This window comes from Vigna radiata, chromosome 5 (genome assembly GCF_000741045.1).
Source record: "Vigna radiata var. radiata cultivar VC1973A chromosome 5, Vradiata_ver6, whole genome shotgun sequence".
NCBI classification, from domain to species: Eukaryota; Viridiplantae; Streptophyta; class Magnoliopsida; order Fabales; family Fabaceae; genus Vigna; species Vigna radiata.
In genome coordinates, this window is record NC_028355.1 from 33,794,989 (window position 1) to 33,816,867 (window position 21,879).

At 33.2% G+C, this 21,879-nt stretch overlaps 2 protein-coding genes across 9 annotated transcripts in view; one reads left to right on the plus strand and one right to left on the minus strand.

Moving 5' to 3' along the window:
• Positions 1 to 589: 589 nt before the first annotated feature.
• Positions 590 to 6,933, minus strand: LOC106762892 (mitochondrial import inner membrane translocase subunit TIM44-2). Its single transcript, XM_014647004.2, has 14 exons — positions 6,853 to 6,933; positions 6,669 to 6,769; positions 5,922 to 6,005; positions 5,714 to 5,789; positions 5,258 to 5,302; positions 4,774 to 5,178; positions 4,627 to 4,695; positions 3,848 to 3,912; positions 3,619 to 3,687; positions 3,452 to 3,524; positions 2,480 to 2,584; positions 1,937 to 2,008; positions 1,774 to 1,836; positions 590 to 984 (listed from the first exon to the last, which is right to left on the minus strand). Exons 1-14 carry the CDS (start codon positions 6,931 to 6,933, stop codon positions 853 to 855), a joined length of 1,440 nt encoding a protein of 479 aa, XP_014502490.1. The 3' UTR covers positions 590 to 852.
• Positions 6,934 to 7,512: 579 nt separating this feature from the next.
• The window catches only part of LOC106762345 (DNA mismatch repair protein MLH1), a 14,747-nt gene continuing 380 nt past the window's right edge, over positions 7,513 to 21,879 (plus strand). The window contains exons 1-17 of one of the 8 annotated variants that reach the window (XR_002668046.1): positions 7,514 to 7,853; positions 7,948 to 8,120; positions 8,545 to 8,617; positions 9,095 to 9,229; positions 9,344 to 9,554; positions 10,335 to 10,483; positions 11,247 to 11,345; positions 12,035 to 12,104; positions 12,177 to 12,312; positions 13,834 to 13,928; positions 14,025 to 14,133; positions 14,405 to 14,570; positions 15,848 to 16,009; positions 16,643 to 16,814; positions 18,061 to 18,192; positions 18,584 to 18,656; positions 19,507 to 19,643. Coding sequence is in view for 5 of the 8 variants with exons in the window: in XM_022781573.1 (XP_022637294.1) it covers positions 7,614 to 7,853; positions 7,948 to 8,120; positions 8,545 to 8,617; positions 9,095 to 9,229; positions 9,344 to 9,554; positions 10,335 to 10,483; positions 11,247 to 11,345; positions 12,035 to 12,104; positions 12,177 to 12,312; positions 13,834 to 13,928; positions 14,025 to 14,133; positions 14,405 to 14,570; positions 15,848 to 16,009; positions 16,643 to 16,814; positions 18,061 to 18,192; positions 19,507 to 19,667; positions 20,643 to 20,687 (2,328 nt within the window). In the remaining 3 variants the exon portion in view is untranslated. Of the gene's footprint in view, positions 7,854 to 7,947; positions 8,121 to 8,544; positions 8,618 to 9,094; positions 9,230 to 9,343; positions 9,555 to 10,334; positions 10,484 to 11,246; positions 11,346 to 12,034; positions 12,105 to 12,176; positions 12,313 to 13,833; positions 13,929 to 14,024; positions 14,134 to 14,404; positions 14,571 to 15,847; positions 16,010 to 16,642; positions 16,815 to 18,060; positions 18,193 to 18,583; positions 18,657 to 19,506; positions 19,668 to 20,642; positions 20,947 to 21,879 lie in introns of those variants that run through there. The other 7 variants (XR_002668047.1, XM_022781573.1, XM_022781572.1 and 4 more) reach the window with 7 other exon arrangements.

The window sequence follows — 21,879 nt, forward strand, 5'->3', positions numbered from 1 at the left end:
CATGATTATATTGTGTCTAGGTTACTCTAATTATCATGATTATATTGTGTCTAAATTACTCTAATTATCATGTACTCTTGTATCAATTTATTATTATAAATAGAAGATTATGAGAGAGATCAATCAAGCCCTCTAGAATTATTTTACAGTTTAATTCTCAAGTATTTTCATTTTACTTCTCTTCGTCCATATTCAAAAGATAAAAGTTGATAATTTACGCTCCATATCACAAAACACTTAATTTTTTTTTTCATCCAAAAACGTTTTCTTCTTTCTTTTCTTTGTTTTAATTTTATTTTCAGAATCTTGAAATATATTTACATCAATAAAAAGCATATAACTCGTGTTCTTGAAAACGAAGCTAATTCGTGTTTTCATCTCATGTTTCAAAATGGTAACTAAAAAGTAATTTCGCTTTGCCTTTAAATTTTTAAATCCGACGAATTCTAGCAATAGCCATTTACAAACCATAAGTTCACCTGTAATACGAATGATTAGAATATTTTAGACTTATTCAAGATGTTCAATGGAGGGACTTTCAGTTACATACTTCCAAATTCATCAGAATCTCCGTATCCAAGCCTTCTGGTAAACAAAGAAATGTGCTTACTGTACGGACCTGATAAGATTTTCTTTTTCATAAAAAAACAAATAATTTGTCTCCACTATATTAACAATTTCTGGGTTGAGGGCAGAGTAAAACCTTTGCCCCAGCTCATGTAACAGAACAATGAACTCAAGTGCAAATTATTTTTCTAGTTAGTATGAAAAAACTATTGGATTTAATCACCGGGATACAACAACTTGGCCCCAAGAAAAAAAAATCCCTGGAAAAGGAAGTCATGTCAAAAACTAGATGAGGGCTTGGATGCCTTGCTGTTGCATCTCTCTTAGTCTCCACATTAGGTAAATGCCATCTTCTCCACGATCTTCTTGATCCATTTGTTGTAATGCCCATAAATAGAATACAGTGTGGATTGTGTCCTAGCATAGAAATAAATCAGAGTTAAAATTAGACAAGGCTGTAGTCACTCCATGAAAGTGGTGTCACACATGTCCAAGATTGTCATACATTAATTTCTAATGGTCTCTTTGGATAAGTTTCTTCATAATCACATTTTCAGAGGAGGAAAAAATACGAAAACTAAAATGAACTTCTCCATAAAATTTAGCTTATGCATAAAATAATTTGTAGAAACTCTTCCGTACAATCCCTCCAATTTTAATTTTTTTGGTACAATTGAATTTAGTTTGTAGAAAAATTCATTTTTTTCCTTCAATAGAAGTGTTTATAGAGAAACTTGTTCTATCAGACTTACATGAAATAAGGACAACACTAAAAATTTACTACTCATGAGGACACCAAAAACCATAACCATAACGAACATGATGTACAGATAAAAAAAACAGACAGCATTGAGACATGATAAGAGCCACATGCAGAGATGGGTCACGAGGGGTAATTATTACGTTATTTGCATGTATTTCTCTATATACAAAACAAACCATTTTATATCAGTGCAACTGTGAAACCCAAGCATTTCAACACAGTATACATTTAAATGTGAAAAATATAAAAAATGGAATTGAAGTGTAAGATGGGGTCAAATTTCATCGAGATTCTTAAAGGGTAAGGAAAGACAAAATTTGTAAAGTAAATGGCATTATAAATGTTTACGTGAACAAGAGGTACCCACTTTCAAATGGCATAGCTTTTTGCACATTGTACATATAGCAATCAAAATATAAACCGTTAGAAAACACAGCATTTACCTTGCCTCCTTCCGTAATTGCCCCATTCCTGTCACGTACACAGTAGATTTGCTGTGTTTGAAACTGAAAATTCATTGTAACAGAATCATCCATTTTCATTCTACTTCATAAGAATAAAATTTCTAAATTAGCAATTAAGTTCGGGAAGTAATAAATTACATACCATTACAATAATCACCGGAGATGAACCCATCATCTTGGTCTCTCTTACATCCAGCTCGGATACATGCAGGATCTGCATTAGTGTTAAATAATTAAAAAAAATGAAATATCCTAGTAGGTAAAGAACCTTAACCATGTTTAGTTGCACAAATAATTACGTAGATTCACAATAGAATGTTACATTATCTTAACTAAGATAAATTCGGATAAAAGAGACTTTATATAGAATTGCATCATTTATGGGTAAAACCTCTTTCATGCACCGATACAGTAAATAAAGGGTTCAACAAATTTCAATGTATCTGACATAGATACATTGAAATTCGTTGAAAATTCGTGTGGCTGCAAAAGAAAATATTTTCTTTAAAATAGGAACTTATTAATCACCACAAACACATGATCTGTTTTTCTTTAAATCATTACAGTTTTTTTTTTTTTTTTTTTTTTTTTTATTACAGTACCTCTTTATCCCAAACAACCACATTCAAAACAAGAAGTCATTGAACAAAGAAAGCAACAAGATTAAGAAAATTGAAAATCTCACCTTGTTATCAAAGAATATGCCATTGCTTTGGTAAGCATGACGCTCTGCTTTCAAGCGTTCAACCAGCTCAGGACTGCAATACTTCTTTAATGTTTCAACATCTCCCTGTACATATAATTAAAATCAAAGTCTGATTCATAAATCATAAATACAGCCCAGCCACAAATGTAGATTTAGAATAAAGCTTAGATGAAAGTGCTTTATCCCTATCATGTTTTGTATTAAACAAGTGATACAGGTAACAGTTTTTAACAACTTATCATGATCAACTTCTTCCACTTCAGTAGCCAACTTCTCCGACTTCAACTAAAAGCTGCCTCTGCCCTTTTCATGTGTAGGAAGTCAAAATCTTCAAACAACCATTTCGTGTTAATGAACCCCACACATCCAACCGGGCACATTGTTATCTTTCTTAACCCATATTTGAAGACATTGCCTCCCTTCTTTTTCACTAAAGTGATTCTCATTAAACATAACATTAAATCCAAAGGTTTAACCTAATTGTTGGTTTAAATCCAAAATGATTATTAAAAAAGTGTTCTTACTTGATGATTGTTGATTAAGATTCTTGTCAGTATATCAGAAAATCTAGCATTATAGTTTATATATATATAACCTAAACAATACATCCAATGCCACGAGTTATCATAATCGTCATCCAGTTTTCCCTTTTTTATTTGATTACACTAGACTTTGCATGAAAATATCCATTTCAGTTACAACTTAGAACTGGTGATGATGTTGAGTATTTGTTCTAAAAGAAAGACAAGTGACCAGAGATGAGCAAACAATGAAATGTAAAAGTGTAAACTTTATAAGTCATCCAAGTGTCACTTGTTAGAATAAGATAGCAAATAGAATTATACCTAAGTATTGGTCATGAACCCATGCCTGATTCAAAAATGGAATGAGAAATTGATTGCACATAAAAGAGAACACATTTTAAGCATTCTTGTTCAAACTATAACCAACCTTGATGTAAGCATTAAGAACTGGTTTTATCGCCTCCTGAACTTCCACAACAAATTCTGGTAATGAGAAATAACTGGTCCATGTAACCAAATAAAAGAAAAGATGTTAGCCAATTCAAATAATAAAATGCTAACACTAAGATAGAAACAAAAGTCATGAGAACCTACGGATCCCGTTGACGTATTTCCTTGTAAGAAATTGCAGCATCTGTCTCTTGAAACATACTATCATTGATACTGTAAAATAAATTTATGGTGAATTAGGGCTTAAATTCACATCATACATTGATACTATTTAGACTATAATAAGCAAGTATAGCAGCATGCATAACCAATTATTTGATATATCTAATTCCAAAGAACAAGAATGAGTGCAAAGAGAAACTTGATCACATACTCCTGTATTTTGTGAACAATGGGGCTATCACTGGTCTCATATCTTTCCCGCAAGTCCTCTACTATCTGTCAATTCCAATAAATATATATAATACTATGCCAAAAAATGTGATTTGAAAGTTAAAACATGTAACATTTTCTCCATGCACATTCATAATTAAATAGGACACTAATGCTTAAGAATGCAAGTGAGACAAGCTGCACAATATATCATAATATAACAAACCACCATGGTTATCAAACTCTCGAGTTAACTCTTAAACTCTTACGAGTTTACGTTTCCAGACATGGCTTCCGAGTTAACTCAGAAGTAAACTCTTTTCTGCGTAAACTCTGTAAAATTAATTGTGAAATCGGTAGGATAGTGTAAAATCGCGAGTTTGGAACGATTATACGAGCTTGAAAGGGGGGAAATTAAGAAAAACAAGATCGTTTGGTCTTTTTTTATTATATTTTTTAATGAAATGCATCAAAATTAATGACAATAATCCAAGTATTTATGTTTTACAATATTTATTTTTATGAACTATATATCTATAAATTTTATTTATTTAAAGTTATATAATTTTGTAAACTTATTTGAATTAAGATATTTTTTATATAGTATTTTTCATCTGAAGTAAACTCGTTACGAGTTTACGAGTTGAGTGTACAAGTCGAGTTTACTCGACTCTCACGAGTTTACGTAAACTCGCGAGTTTGATAACCTTGCAAACCACCATTAGGAACACAATCGTTTTAATAGAATAAAGAACCTAAAGAGTCCAGAGTAGAGTATACCTCCTGGCCCTTTGTCTTCACTGGGTCACTATACTTAAGGAACCGCTTGGATACTGGATGGCCTTTTACCTTTACGAAAAAGCAAAGATAATTCAGTGGAAAGCATTTCAGGAAAATCCAATTACAGAAGGATTGCAACCAAGTTACCTTCTCCCTGAACTCATCAAATTTCTTACCCCACCAAGATTGTTTAGATGGCATAACAACAAGCTCTGTTCTTGTACTTTTTTCACCACTTGATGCGAACGGAACTCGCTTTCTCTTTGTTGGAGTACTGCTTAATTCCTCTTTTACTATGTCATAACTTTTTTTGGTTATGTCAACTAACTTTGCATCCTTTAATTTTTGGAAGGCAGAAGAAATTTTTGGAGAGGAAATAGTTGATTTAAATTTCCCAAACAATGAATCTGCAGCATTGCTAGATCCAGATTGCTGGGTTTGCTCTTCCTGAGATGATGTCTTGTCTTCTCCATTTACATCAGCACCCTGTTTGGTTGAAGAATCAGTGGATCCGGAAGAATCTTGCTTTCCTATTCCAAAAGTTCCCTTCACCTGATTAAACAAGAGCAGTATCAATAACCTGCCAATTGTCAATCACTTTCAACAACAGAGTTTTAGATCATAAACAGACCTCCTCAGTTGCAGCTGAAATTTTCTCTTTAACATTGTAAGAAACCTGCAAACGTACAATTAAATTCCATGAAGCATGCTGGCTTACTCAAAATAGATATATGGATACCAAGTTCCCAGGAACAAAGTTCATAACAATCGCAATTAGCTGCACAAACAAACAATGGAAGAATGACATGAATAGAAATCTAAGGTATGCATCTTTTTACCTAATAAAAAATAAATTAGACCATGAAATTTGTATCAAGATCAGTGTAAGTCCACAATAGACTTTCTACACAATTACACATCCAATGACTTCATAGTCTATTTATGCATTGATGTAAAACTCAGTTGCTTATTTAGCATTTTCTAATACCACTACAGAGCATCAGAAGTGAGTTTCTTTCCCCCTTTTATCATAATTAATTTCCATTACTAACCAAGAGTAGAAACTGAGTATGACCTTTGATTATACCTTCTTTGCCGCAGCTTCAGCTTCTGTCCAAACCTCGTCCACTTGTTTGTACAGCTTCTCAGTTTTCTGCTTTGTTCTGTATTAGCCATTTAACCATATGAGGCCTCCGTTAAAGAGTTGAGCCAGCCTTGACATACGATGGTACGTCACAGCCTATTAACAGTAATGCAAAAAATACTAAGTCATGGCCACCAAATACAACACTTACCTTTCTTTTAGCTCTTCTTTTACCCCTTTAAGCTCATCTGCTTTTTCCTTCAGCTCCTTGACAGACTGTTGGAATTCTTGGTTTCTGCAACCATCAAAGACAAGAAACTGATAATGCAGACAGTAACACCCATAAAAGAAAATAAAACCTCAAAAAAAATCAACCGAACAAAACATATAAGGATTATATCAAAGGTGAAGCCTATGTGTTCATTTAGTTTCAGGAAAGTGACTTGCATATAACCACTATTGTTCCAACAAACATTACGAAGGAATTAAATGGACCAGATCAGAAGAGACATGCACAAGGATAATAAATAATCCCATTATCTATTACGTACAATTGTAACCCAAGCTGTTTAAAGTACAAAACATATCTTAAGAACAATTTTTATTTCTCTTGTAAAGCAGGTGTATGTGCATGTGTGTGTGTTTTATACTGCAAGTATATAAGTTGCAGTGAATTCCCATGTTTTTTTTAATTCCTTCTTTCTATGAAAGATGCTATAGTTTTGCCAGATAGCTGGAGAAATTTCTAGAAGTAGGTCCGAATTTATTTGGACTTTGGCATCTTCAATGGTTTATTAATAGAAATTAAGAGCATTGCTTTGGAAAATCATTGAGATTTAAAACACTCTAACGTATTAATAAGCTCTTTGACTTCACTGGCCTAGCTCGTTGGACTCGAACATAGCAGTTATAAGTGTCACGGTGCAATTCAATTCAGAGAGGACAGAGAGAGGAATACCTAACAGCTTCGCCTTTAATCTTGTTCGAGAAGTCATTGAAGACGCTGTATCTACGTCTATCTTCCCAGTCCAGAGGTAACCTTCTATTCCTATTCCAACCCTATCCAAGCAACAAACAACAGCAATAAATAAATGAATAATCAAACAATTTACAGATAGATAAATTTGGGAAATGAAAGGAACCTGGTGCTGGTGCTGAGGGGAAGGAAGAAGAAGTGATCGTTTAGAGAGGAAGAAATCGCGAATCAGCTTTCGCGTGGCCATTGGAGTGAGGTATGAGAAAAGCTGCGTTTCTTTCTAGAATTTTTCTTGTGCTTTGGTTTTGGTATTTATCTGTAATGGATGAGGAACAAGAAATGATGGTGCAGATTGGAATAGGATGAACAAGCAAATCAGCTACATTCAAATACAATTACAACAATACATTGAGTTTTCACATTCAATATTCTTCTTCCTACGCCCATGCACAAGCCAATGAAGACAACTCTCTGCATCCTTCTTATTGGGCTTAGGGTTCCGGTTTTGGGCCTGCTATTTTGTTTTTCTTTTACCCATCAATTTAATAATTCAATTTTTTTATATAATAAAATTTAAACTTAATTAAATTTTAAATTTCTGACAAACTTTTATATTTTCAATTTAATATTTATTAAATATTTTTGGTCCATTAAAACTTCAAAATTTACATATTTTTCAATTGAATCATTAGAATCTTATATTTTAGTTAATTGAGTGAAGTGATTATTATCTAGTTATTTTAGAACATTTAAAAAAATGTGTGTAGAATACTTTTTTGGACATAGGTCTATGGAGTGGATTTTCAATTTAAATTATGTTTGAATATTATTTGTGAAACCAAATTAATTTATTAGATGTGTGTGTGATACCCGCGCCAACGAAGCAACACAAATTGAGCACATCGAATTGAAGTGGTGCGTGAATGCATGGAAGACACTGAGCTTGAGAGCGAACCCTTGTCCCGCATGGAGCCTCCCAAAATCCAGCGCCTGAGTGACTCCGTAGTCAACAGAATCGCCGCCGGCGAGGTCATTCAGCGTCCTGTCTCCGCCGTCAAGGAGCTCCTCGAGAACAGCCTCGACGCGTGCGCCTCCTCCGTCAATCTCCTCATCAAGGATGGCGGCCTTAAACTCATCCAAGTCTCCGACGACGGCCACGGAATCCGAGTCAGTCATCTCAATTCAATCTTCCGTTTCTTTTTTATTTGTTCGTCGTGTAATTTCACACTGTGCTAGCGTTTTTTATTCTGCTTGTATGCAGTTTGAGGACTTGCCGATTCTGTGCGAGCGCCACACGACGTCCAAGCTCTCCGCGTTTGAGGACTTGCAGCGCATCAAGTCGATGGGATTCCGCGGCGAGGCTCTCGCTAGCATGACCTATGTCGGTCACGTCACCGTCACCACGATTACCAAAGACCAGTTGCACGGTTACAGGCACTCAGTTTTTCATGTTTTTATCCATTTCCATACTTTTATAGTGTGCTTTTGGTTGCATATTCTTCTATCCAGCGCTTCAGGCGAAAAATATAAGACACAAAAATTAAATAAACTTTTCCATTAAAGTCTTCTTTCAGAGAAGCTAATTTTAGCTTACATAGAGATTCATATTTTTTTTATTGCTTTCCTAGAAGTATTTTCCGAGAAGTTTATCTAAACGGATACATGTATAATTAATTGAGATTTTGATTAGATAAATACTTCCGGCAGAAGAAAATAAGAAAAAAATGAAGCAAACTTATATGTACATTTTTATTTATTTATTTCTTAAAAATGCTTAACAAAAAGTTGTCCTAGAAAACCTTTATAAGAAGCTTGTTTCTTACATATAGTATATTAGATTTATGCTTCTATGGTTCAGGGTGTCCTACAGAGATGGTGTCATGGAGCACGAACCCAGGCCATGTGCTGCTGTTAAAGGAACACAGATAATGGTTGGTAAACTAATGCTTTCGTCATGGCTTCTCCTTTTGTTTCATTGTGATTTATTTTCACGTAAGTATTTATATATTAAACTAAATGACATTGTCATTAATATGTGATATTATTAATGGTCTATTTATGCGTCAACAATGCTGTGCATATTTTTAGATTTCATTATACTTTTTGTCTCATTATTATGACTTCACGAATTTGATCACTCCATCATTTTTGTCCGCCAATTTTGATCTTACTATTTTAATTGTACAATTTTGGTTTACTTATTGATGTTAACGTGATGTCTAATATTGTGCTGACATGCACTTTTTTGCTTAGTTAAAATAGTGGGAACCAAATGTGTGAAAGGATAGCAGTAATAGGCCAAAATTGCCATTCAGTAATTTTTGTCTATATTTTATATTATTAATGATGTGTAATGAAGTTGATTAGGATGTTGCTTTCTGATTACCTGAAAGTAAATTTGTTGATAGGTTGAGAATCTGTTCTATAACATGGCTGCAAGGAGGAAGACACTGCAGAATACTTCTGATGATTATTCAAAGATTGTAGACTTGGTAAGCCGATTTGCTATTCATCACATGAAAGTCAGTTTCTCTTGCAGAAAGGTTGGTCTCTTGAGCTACAAAACCTATTTGCTCATGTAATCTTATTAGCTAGCTACATTTTAAATTACATATGTTATTTTTTCACTGGCTGTTTGGGACTCTTACTGCAATCAGCATGGAGCTGTTAGAGCTGATGTTCACACTGTTGCCACGTCTTCAAGGCTAGATGCCATCAAATCTATTTATGGTGTCTCAGTTGTTCGCAACCTGATTGAAATTGAAGCTTCAGACGATGATCCGTCTTCTTCGGTTTTTGAGATGCACGGCTACATGTCCAATGCGAATTATGCTGCAAAGAAAATCACAATGGTGCTTTTCATCAATGGTATACATGAATTGTACAAACATTAACTGTGGTGCTTTTAAAATTTTGAAGGTGTTTTTCTATTAGATGAATGCTACTGTGTATAAAAATAATATACACTGGTGTTAGAAGACTCTTCACTGTGCAAAGGTATTTGAAAGGGTTATTTAACACATCCTTTTTCTTGCAAATGCGTAAGAGGATTTTCTGGGAAAATGTAAAAAATGTTTGGTCTTTGATTTTTGCTTTTGCATCTGCTTCAATATCCCATACTAATTCTTGGTTGGGTGCATATTGAAACACTAAATATGTAGTTTCACTTTCATCTTTGGTAAGTTTTGTGCGATATATTTTTTTTAGGGTTTTATGAATATATCAGAATTTTGATATGAAGAAAAGGCAAAGAAAAACTTCTAGTGTAAATTATTTTTATACTGTCGATAGGATATATACTTCTAGTGTAAATTATTTTTATACTGTCGATAGGATATATACTTCTAGTGTAAATTATTTTTATACTGTCGATAGGATATATACTTCTAGTGTAAATTATTTTTATACTGTCGATTAATTAAAAAATCATCTTTTGTGTGACTATTATAGTGTTGATTATCAAAGTCAAGAAACTAACCATATATAGTTGTTTGTAATTAGATGACTATATAAAAACATTGCACTGTCAGTACATATTTTCGCCCCTCTTTTGTTAAGTGTTTATCTTTATTTACTTCAAATTTCTCATTATCTAACATGAGATAACTGTTTATAGATTCTCAAGAAAATCTTGTCTATGTTCTTCAGATAGACTGGTTGAGTGCTCTGCATTGAAGAGAGCTATTGAAATTGTTTATGCAGCAACGTTACCAAAAGCTTCTAAGCCCTTCATATATATCTCAATTGTTTTACCACCAGAAAATGTTGATGTCAATGTACATCCGACAAAGAGGGAGGTAAAAATCTAGTTATGAATATGCATGTTAGTGATTCTTTATGATTATTATTGCTAGGTCATTGACTCAACGTTTGGTGTTACTACTGGCAAAACATTTAGCTCTTAAGCTAGAAAATAGGTGGGTTAAAGTATCTTAGGTTATGTATAGTTTTTTGGCTATTTGGCTGTGGTAAATGTTGGCTATGAAGTTATAATTTAGGGTTAGATGGTTCTGAACAAAATTGATGAAGTAATCAATTAAGTTTCTGATGTGTTGTTTATTCATGATATTTGCTAAGGAAATTGAATTTTGATGGTGTCATGAACTAACTAGCTCAAAAGCTTAAGTTGTTTGTGGAAGATATCTCAATATTTTCGTATTTAACATGCCATCTTGCACTCTTTGAGCTTGAAATATGGAATATGCATGGGTTAACCACAATACATGGTGCTGAAATTCACTTTTTGTTTAGACGAATAAGTATGCCATGGATCGAATTTCTAACCACATGGTCATATAGACTTTGATATCATGTCTTGGACTAACTTTCCATCACTAAAATCAAGCCAATAGGTAAAAATTCATGATGAGTTGTATGTTTAATATCCCCTCACATAAAGAAGAGCACTTTGAGCTTGAAATGTAGAAAACATGTTGTCTCCCTTTACCACCATGAAAACTTTGGGCGGGATGAAACTGCTATCCCCAGTAAATGATACCACCATGATACCCTATTTCTTCATTCTCTGATGTTGAAAATAGTGCATTTGTTTGCATACAGGTGAGCCTTTTAAATCAGGAAGTCATCATTGAGAAGATACAGTCGGTGATTGAATCAATATTGAGGAGTTCCAATGAGGCAAGGACATTTCAAGAACAAGTATGTTTGCAGCGTAATACTCAATGTTTAATGTTTTTAGCACATACTTTAAGTATTTCCTAGTATATTGATTTTGGCTCCATCAATTGAATTCATCGGTAGGAAAGGCAGGTGTCAATATGATTTTATAGAAAACAAATTACAAGTCTTCTATAAAACTAAGCACATTTGACAAGTCTTGATTTCTTTCTACTGAGGAATTTCGTTAATATATTACAGTTTTTATCATTAAAACTTTTAGAGGTAAAACACTTTGTATGTCTTTGATTCCAACAGAACCAAAGTCAGCTTCATGCATTTAAAAAATGGTTTGTGATGTTCTTGGGTCTCCATAACTCAATTTTGAATTTTTTAGGCTTTTTCAATTTAGTTAAACCTTTCCTATTGCCATGTCCACTATCACTTTATTTAACTAATAATCAGATTGATTCTTTCTTTAAATGAAACCAAACTTTACTAAAGGCCTACTTAACTATATGCTCCAACAAGTTCTTGAATTAATATTCATGTATCAAGTTATCCCCTACCTTTATCTCATGAACATATCCTGTATCAACTGTAAATACTAAAACATCTCTTCATTTTTAATAATTAACGGTTTATGCAAACATGAATCCATATTCTGGTCTGCATCATAATTTTTCTCATTAATTCAAACACTTTCTTTGCATACTTCTCTACTATGGCAGACTACTGCACAATCTCCACTACCTCGTATTAATATAAGTAAGGAGGTTGACCTCAGCCCTATGCCAACAGGTTTGATGCATTTTCTTGTCTCTTATGTTGCATACCTTTTGTTTTTGGCTTACATAACATTTATGATGATAGGTTCAAGACCATTGAAAGTGCCTGTACATAAGATGGTTAGAACAGATTCATTAGATCCTGCTGGAAGATTACATGCCTACACACAAATTACGTCTGATAGAAATCTTGAAATGAGTGCTAGTTTGAATGCTGTGAGGTGGTTCCCATATATTTCATTAACGTTTTTATATCTACTAAGCTAAAACTTATAATATTAGTGGGTTTCAATAACCAGTACATTCTTAATTATTTCAGTACGTTTGAGTTTTTTTATCTTGTTTTTGTTACTTTATGTATTTCTTGTGTTTTCTTTAGGATCTCTATCTCTTAATATTGTTCATCTCATTTTCGTTGTCAAGGGTAAATGAGTATGAGTATGCATAATATATGTCATTTTAAATTGACTATTGGGATGAGAATGAGTGTGTACTTATCTGTCTTGTCTCCACTCCTTTGTTTTAAATTACTAAAATATTCTTACCTTATTTTGTACTCTATTTTGAAATTTATGCAATTAGAATTCTTCGTCGTTATTTGCCATTAGAGAGAAGAAAATGTCTTTTTGGCATTGAGTTCTTGATAATATCATGCTTCTTCCGCTTTTATTTTTATTTTCTGTAATTTAATTAATATTTGGGTGGGTATTGGTATACTTGTTATTCAATGGAGATGAGGATGGAATTTTATTTAGGAGACAAATATCATGTTTGCTCCAACATAAGGGAGAGGAATGAAAATATATATTCTATTTAGGAGTTGTATATTTCTATCGCTGAAAGGATTAGTGACAAAACAGATCATAAAGTATGATATCACTTTTATACCACTTTGAAAAGGGGGAAATAGATAAGGAATATAGATTATATTATGAATTCCGTGTTAGGTACGCACATTGGTAATTTGTTTATAATGAAAAAAGAGATAGAATAATAAGGAATAAAATCAATATCTAATAATGGAAAATATTTGGTAACCTATTTAATGTAATCAACTTATATCTCTAAGACTATTCCTCAAGATGAAGTATATACTATCATGTTAGACAAACTTGTTACAAATGTCATCAACATAAGATCTCTTGAGAGACTTAGCAAACATGTCTACAAGTTGGTTGCCAAAGTTGCCAAAGTAAATAATGACAAAGCTAGTACACATTTCCAGAACATGACGGTCTCTATATCAAAGTGATAATCAATCTTCAATGTACTTCATCCTTTCAAATCATATCTTTAACACCCCTGCTCAAGCTGAACATTTATATTGTTAGAGGGCATGAAGTTAAACAATACTTGTTAGAAAGGGAGTGTGTTGAAGACCCCACATCAACTATAAGTGAGTGGATGCAAATGTTATCGTACAAGCCAATTTTGTGAGATCAAGTTAGGTTTAGTATCCACTTTCTAAAACTTACCTCTTTAATATAGTCAAATCATACGAGTTATTAGTGATTAAGATTTGATTTCTATGCTTTTTGATATATTTTCCTATTTGTCTTGTTTCCTGAACCTCAAGGTTGTAATCATGTTCTATGCATGCTCAATAATTCGGAGGGTTTCTTAAAGCAGTTTAGAAATTTCTATCCTTTTCATATATGTTTGGCTGTTAGAAGTTTGCCAATGTTAGATACATTTCAATGACTGGAATATATATATTGCTAATTTGCTTTGTCCCTTGCCAGGTCTTCCATTAGACAAAGAAGGAACCTGAAAGATTCTCTAGAACTCACAAGTGTTCAAGAACTTCTTGATGAGATAAATAACAATTGTGACCCTGGTATGTTTCTAGACTACTGATAATGGAGATTCTGTCCTGTGATGTACCGATGCAGGTTGATTTTGAGAATTTTTCCTACTGACTTTTATCCTGTAGGCATGATGGACATTGTAAGGCATTGCACATATGTTGGAATGGCAGATGATGTTTTCGCTTTGCTTCAACATAATACCTGTCTTTATCTTGCAAATGTTGTGAACTTGAGGTAGATATTATGTTTTTGTTAGTTTAAGCTGTGAAATATTTAATGCAAAGTTCTATAACAAATCATAATTATGAACATAAAACATTCTTGTGTTGATCTAAACAAGTAGGAGAATTAATAATTCAAAGCAATAGAAATTATTAAGTTAAAATTTTAGGCCCTTAGCATTCTTTTATGATGGAGCATGTTAGAAATCAAAAATTAATTTTGGCCCTCCGCCTAAGTGCTCTCTAGAAGTTGTCATTGACATTATATCCTAAATTTATTGCAGCAAAGAACTCATGTATCAGCAAGTTCTCAGCCGTTTTGGCCATTTTAATGCCATTCAACTAAATGATCCAGTTCCCTTGAAAGACTTGATTATATTGGCGCTCAAGGAAGAGGACCTCGATTCGGATTGTAATGATGATGACACATTACAAGAGAAGATTGCAGAAGTAATCTCCCTCTGGCCTTTCATGAATGAATTTTTTACCCGATGTGTCTTCAATAATGGTAGCTTTTATTTACTCTCGGTTAGGATTATTGAAGCATAATTGTTTCTTTTCTTACTCAGCATTCTATTTTACTTGTACAACACCAGTTCAATAGGTTTAGGAGGTCTTTGTTTTAACAAACTACATTTGTTTGGGTCCGTCAATTGTTAGAATCCATTCCAAAAGCCCTCACTTCAAAAAGTATGTCTTCGTAGGATTTCATTGGCTTTACTGGATTTTGAAACAGAGTAGGGAACTAAATAAGGCAACTTTTATCTTCAAATTTTGGCATTAATTTAGTTTGATCCACAACCTATGCAAAATTCCTTGATATTCCGATATAGAGAAATCCCGTTTAGCATTAAACACCCTACTTTCAATATGGTAACATGTGGCAAAATCCTTCTTCAAAGCAAGAATGTTATTTCAATCATTCTATATCTCTTTAGCAGAGGAGTAGAGCATATAGTTTCTATTTATCCTAAGAATCACGAAATGCCACATCCAAATAATGAGTAACGAATATTCACTATCCCAAAATTAGAGTCATCTGACTCTGGTCCTCCACCACTGATGTGGTCTAATCTTGATTTTCCCTTCAAAATCCTCCAAATGTACTGGCTCCACTGCAACTAGTTCTGGCCAACATATTGGTAGGGGCCACCACATTTGGAAGATCATTAGGTAGGACCCACAGGGATGAATTTCACCTCAGACAATTGGTCTTGTGTGCCAAAAGGTCACTAGGTCAGGCCTTGTCATAGCTAGGCACAAGCCAAACACTTTGATACTAGTGGTGATGCGTGACTTACGTGGTGACTCCAATGGTGATGCAATTGCCGACATTGTGATCACTTGTGTGGGGCACACCTTTCTGGCCCCACCACTGATCTTGGGTCAGTGATGGCAGTTGTTTACATGGAAATGGAAACAAAACAACCAAGATTGAGAGCTCTAATACAAACTTGAAATAAGGAAATAAAGAATTATTTTATTGATAACAATCACAAAAGTTATATTTTTATCGCCTCTATTTGTAACAATCAAACTCTCTTAAAATAAGGAAATAAAAATATATTGATATGAATAGGAAGACTTTGACTATATTCTTTGAATTATTGAGCATATTTTTATCCCAATAATCCTTTATTGACAACAATATGCACATATTCACATGATAGTTTCCTTTTGGATTTCACATTTTTATATTTACATATATTTGTTTTACTATTCCCCAGATGAACACAGAACTGCTGAAACAAAAGGCTGAAATGCTGGAGGAATATTTCGGCATTCATATTGATGAGCATGGAAATGTCTCTAGACTTCCTGTGATACTTGATCAATACACTCCGGACATGGATCGGGTCCCGGAGTTTGCTCTTTGTTTGGGCAATGATGTCAGTTATAGATCTCTATGTTCTTTCTCTCTTCACCTATTTGCAGAAATTTCTGTTACTTTTTTCTGCATATATGGGGCTCATTGTTAATATTATGGGTTATATTTTTGTTGCCTGAGTTCAGTTTATGTACTATGATTGATATGGTTATAACACTTGAGATTGAAACTGTAAAATAATTCTTGAGAGTTTGAAAGATTCCTCTCACTCTCATTCTATATATAAGAAAGTTTTGATACAAAGTACATGATAAATAGAGTAATCCTAAACATAATATAATGATGATAAATAGGATAATCCTAGACATAATATAATGATGATAAATAGAATAATCCTAGAAACAATATAATGATGATAAATAGGGTAGATATTCTAACAATGATAAATAGAGTAAATACTCTAACAATGATAAATAGGGTAAATATTCTAACAATAACATTTGTTCATTTTTTGTGTTTCTTGTTTATAGTTTGAGTAAGTACCATCTTGTTTATTCAGCTGTTATTCCATTGAATTCGTTGCCACTAATAATCAAGGACATGCTAATTAATAATTACAAATGCTTCATAATGTTTTCTGATCACATCGTTTTTTTCTTTACTATTGAAAGATTGTGATTCATTTTTATGATAGGTTGACTGGGAAGATGAAAACAGTTGCATTCAAACAATTTCAGCTGCTCTGGGAAACTTCTACGCGATGCATCCACCGATGTTACCCAATCCATCTGGTGAAGGTTTTCTTTTTTACAAGAAGAGAAAAATGATGGATGACTATGTTGAAGAGAATACCCATGATAATATCGGTATGGACTTATGCTTGTTATTTTGTGTATCATTCATACCACACATGTGTGGATATATCCTCAGTTAACACTACAGTAAACTTATAATATAAAGGAAAGTAAAAATCGGCCCAAAGAGGTTTTGTGTGACTGAATGAAGTTTTGAAATTATTGTTATTACGGTAGTTGAAGAAGTTTTGCATAGCGAATGCTGAATTGATTTAAGCTGAAATGTTGTGTTGTGTAAATTTTAGGAAGTCAATTTTAATCTCAATCTTACAAAACCAAATTATAAGGTGTTATTTGCATCCATTTATATATTGCATTTCAATTTTATCTCCAATTGATGTAAGATCTCCAACTTAACCGACTATCACACCAAGGAGTGGACATCTCAAATGTAATACTAGACAGTTACAGGTGATTTGATAGCATGTGGCATGACAAACCCAATAGGTCCAAGAAACCTTCTTAAGATAGATTCTGATACAATATTAGGAAGGAGATTTTAACCATAACTCAATCCTACAAAACTGACTTTTAAAACAAGATTTGCAAAAGCTTATATATTGTAGTTTGATCTTATCTCTAGTTGACATGAAATCTCTAACAATAATGATACTTTCAAATCTTCCAATTACGATTCCTTTAACCAGAAAAACATAATGCTTACTAGTAGAGTTCCACTATAAAGAAATGAGGTACAAATATGAGGGCTTCAATCAGTTTCTTACCATGATTCTTAAACCTCACACACCCCTTTCTTTTGGTAACCATGATTTTGACATCCATGCCTGCTGTGGTGATGAATTGGGTAGCTATGCTCCTTTCTGTCTGTTCTTTTGTTATTGAGGATTTCTTGACATTTCTTCTGTCGTAATGAAATTCTTACTTTATTACAAAAAGGTTTCCTTTTTGACCTGTACTCCATTTGTTGCATCACTGAATGCCCAAACCATGTCATACACAGGCCTAAGTGAATTTTACAAATGTATAGCATCTTTTATGGAAACTTGTCTCTAATTTTAACAGAAATGATTTTTCTTTGGAATTCATATGTAATGTATGTGCAGACAAAGTTAAGTTGTTGCCAATGTAATTTAATTGTTTCATACTTTCCTTTAGAATAATTATGTTTATTAAATTTCGGAGGTTTGAATAAGGGTGTGTTGGATCCTGGGTGCATAATAAAACATTGCTGGTTTATTGTAGGAAAAAGAAAGGATTAAATAAAGGGTAAACAGTTTGCTATATCTGTTATTGTTAGGTGCAGGTTTTTATGTTTCTGTTGCAGTTAAGGAAATATATTTCATTTTTATGGAGTGCTCTGGTTTCACTAGGGGAGGTGAAGAAACTGACTGTGTAAACTGGGTATTCCAGGAAACCACTCCTTTTGGGGGTAACTTGTTTACCGTGTTTTTATGTAATTCTTTATCCTTGTAGAAATAAAGAGGCGTTGTTAGAGAACTTAAATAAATTTCTCCCTATTGTTTTATTCATTGTTGACTTAACTATTAAGTATCAAATTGTTAAGAAGAGGACTTTGAATCTAACTAAATCCCACAAAACTGACTTATAAGACGAGGTTTGCACCAATTTATATATTATAAATCAGTATTATTTTAGTCGATGTGGGACTTACAATACAAATTCAGTGGAAAACTTGACAACATAATGGGTTAGGCACACAATGTTAGTTGGGAACCTTGATTGTTTATAATAGAAACAATTTCCAATCCTGGTCCATTAGCAGTTTGAAATGATTACTTTGTGGTTGTTTTATTGGCAAGGACTTCAATGATTGAACAAGGGAAATGTCCAAAAAAAAGGAGTATATCTGGGGGGTCTTAGGAGTAAGACAAGGTAATATGTTATTGCTAAAGATTTCACTATTTTATGAGGTAGCCCCACACCCTTTTGGATGCGGAACTAAGCCTTGCTCGGGGTGTTAGACTACATAATATTTTATCATATCTTAAATTATCCTTTAGGACTAGATTCTCTTTCTCATCTTTATCTTTTAGAGTAGTTATCATTTATCTTATAATGTTTGTTTTTGTAATTAGTATAAATAATACCGTAAGTTTAATTTGTTTAATATCTATCTATCTATCTATCTATATATCTACACACACACAGATATATATATATATATATATATATATATATATATATATATATATATTAAATACATCAATGCAATGTAAACCATTTCTTAGTTTTAACACATGGGTACTGATTACTGAGGCTGCCCACCTCACGAGTTTTGCACGGGCTTAAACCTTTGTATTTTTAGAAATCTCTCACCTACTCAGCTAAAAATTGTCCAATCCCTTTTTCAACAATAGACTATTTCATTCCTCACTCACTGCTGAGCTAGAATTTTAGCAGCGCGTACAATGATACTTTAGGCTGATTATTTTGGATTAGAACCAGCTATGCTATATACTTCTAGTTATTGCCTATACTTTTCTTTTTAGTGCAGCATTCTATTTCATGTTCAACTTAAATCTACTTAAAGCTCAATCGGATCATTTCTACCAAAAATTCTACTTGATTTCATTTTTTTTACCATGTTATTGTTTCTACTAGAAAGATGAGGGGGTGGAGCTGGTTCTTGACTGGGAAGGAAAAAACAGGAAATTGTTATTGAGAAAATAAATCATCCGTGGTGATGTTTTATAATAAACTTGACTGAGTTAATGTTCTTCAGGGAGTGACGTGATTGACAATAAAGTTGAACATGAACTACTTTCTGAAGCTGAGACTGCATGGGCCCAGCGCGAATGGTCAATACAACACGTGCTTTTTCCTTCCATGAGACTCTTTTTCAAACCACCTGTTTCTATGGCTACTGATGGAACCTTTGTACAGGTAATACTTTAATCAGCCCAGGAAGCTTACCTTTCTCTCCATGAAAATCTCATCCTTCGTATTCTCTCTCTAATATGAATAACAATTCTTACTGTTTTATTTGTTTATTTGTATATGCTGGGTTGCCTGATTAAGAGTACATAAAGACTAGAGTTTCTCAGTTACTGATAAAAAGTCTTATTATATCTCTCCCTCCCTCTCTCTGGTTACAGAGGACGTCATAAAAAAAGGCGAGGAGGGGACGAAATTGTTGGCTATATTTGAACATTGAATCTCAATTTTTCTCGTCAAATAATCATCCTAGACCCGTCCATGGCAGTAGCTAGTAACTAAGAATTACGGATCTATAGCTGATAGTTGCTAGAAACTTCCGGGTTTTCGCAGTTGTGTTGTGGGTTGTAGTTGAATTAGTTAGGACACACCAAGGGATAAATAGAGAGAGAAAGAAAGCTTTTCTTCATAATAATACCAAATCCCTTAAATTTCAGAAGGTAACATAATTTTTTAATATAGCTTTGGTGGAATGGGGAGGAGGGTAGACGTTCTTCCAAGATGTGGAAGAGGAAAACTTCCTTTTCTGAGCTCTTTGGATGATCTGGGAAGAATTCCATGTTTTGGTTCTCTCTCGAGAAGTTTATTTGCAGAGAACTCTCCGATCCTCAAGTTACCAAGAGTTTATTTTGTAAAAAATATAAAGAATAAGTGAATGGTGGGTGAGTACTCCGTCTGATATTGATGTGTATTTTCCAAGGTCTCCAATAATAGAGCTAAGTAATTAATCATGTATCCGATTAAGAATAAGATTTGAATACTAATTTTCAATTTCTTTAATCCAGTGGTAGTTGTTAGTCAATACCTTGACATATATATAAATCCGAGAATGTCAGGACTGTAGATATTCAACATTATCGTGGAGAAAGTATTTTACTAGTTCCATCAATAATTTCTTCATCTATGAATTTTGTATTTTTATAGGTAACTTCGCTGGAGAAACTGTATAAGATTTTTGAAAGATGTTAGGCCATCATATGGATTGAGACTACTAGTTGTTAGGTTTGGGCATTTTGGGTTTGGATTAATTGTGTTCCTTTGTATTCTCTGTAAATACGTATCTAGATTATTCAGGTATTAGAGGAATTCTTGTAGTGATTCGTCAAGTTGTTCCTTCGAATGTTTTTTCAAATGTATAGGCACTACGTAAATGATGAACATGTATTTTCCAGAAACTGATGAAAGTACATTCTAATCTTGAGTTTGACATTTTTTTAATCTTGTATCTTGGAAAGCGTGAAATTGTATTGATATTCTTTAGATGGATTTTTCTTGGGTTCGGTTCGATTAAGATGTCGAGGTTTCTCATATTTCCTTGGGCAATAGTAACAAAGGCTCTCCCTTTATGCATCCCATATCCTTTTCGGGGCACCCTACAAGGTGAAAAAAAGACTGCATCGCTTCCGGTATTTTGGTGTGTACTTTTCATATCAGATTTCCAGAAATATTTGAATAAGCCTTCTAGATTACCAGCTGGAAAACAAAATTGTGTTTCAAATAGTAATTATAAGGTTGATAACTTTGAATTGGACTATTTGAAAGAAGTACACCTTTACCACAAACTTCTTTTTTTTTACTTCTTTCTTTCATTTCTTGTTTTTATCTTATTTTAACTATCCGTTTCAAACTTAAGCTATTTTTGAAATGGAGTGTAATTACCTGTTAATCACTTGCAAGAGGAGCATTATTTGCATTTGAGACAGCTCAATCAAAGATGAATCATGAAGAATGAAAGTTTAAGGACAAAGAAAAAGAAAAAGTGAAGAAAAGTGATTTCGTCACTACACATTGCCACCTGTAACATTTCTCAGTCACAATCGCTACTATATCTATGTCCCAATTAAATTTAAAATCGGAAAGTTTTTTATATTTGCAAGTTGCAAGTATCATGTAACAGTCATCAATGCAATAACATTCGGAATTCGATAGAAGACTAGCAGTTATGCGGTTCAATGTTGACTACCTATTCCTTAGTCTGTGTTCCGGATCAAGGTTTTCATATGGTTTTAAAAATTCTGAATAAACTCTATTCCCGAAAAGGTTTTAAATTTTTCTTTTTTGAAACCGATTTTTCAGGATATATATTTATATATATATGTGTGTATATATATATATATATATATATATATATATATATATATATATATATATATATATATAT

Bases quoted from the DNA above. Each gene is read 5' to 3' on its own strand.
- LOC106762892 (XM_014647004.2), bottom strand. From the start codon at position 6,933: ATGGCCACGCGAAAGCTGATTCGCGATTTCTTCCTCTCTAAACGATCA. The intron at 5,179-5,257 runs GTCTGTTTATGA...TTGTTTAATCAG, and splicing joins TTTCAGCTGCAACTGAGGAG to GTGAAGGGAACTTTTGGAAT. The intron at 2,009-2,479 runs GTGAGATTTTCA...ACACTAATGCAG, and splicing joins GCATATTCTTTGATAACAAG to ATCCTGCATGTATCCGAGCT.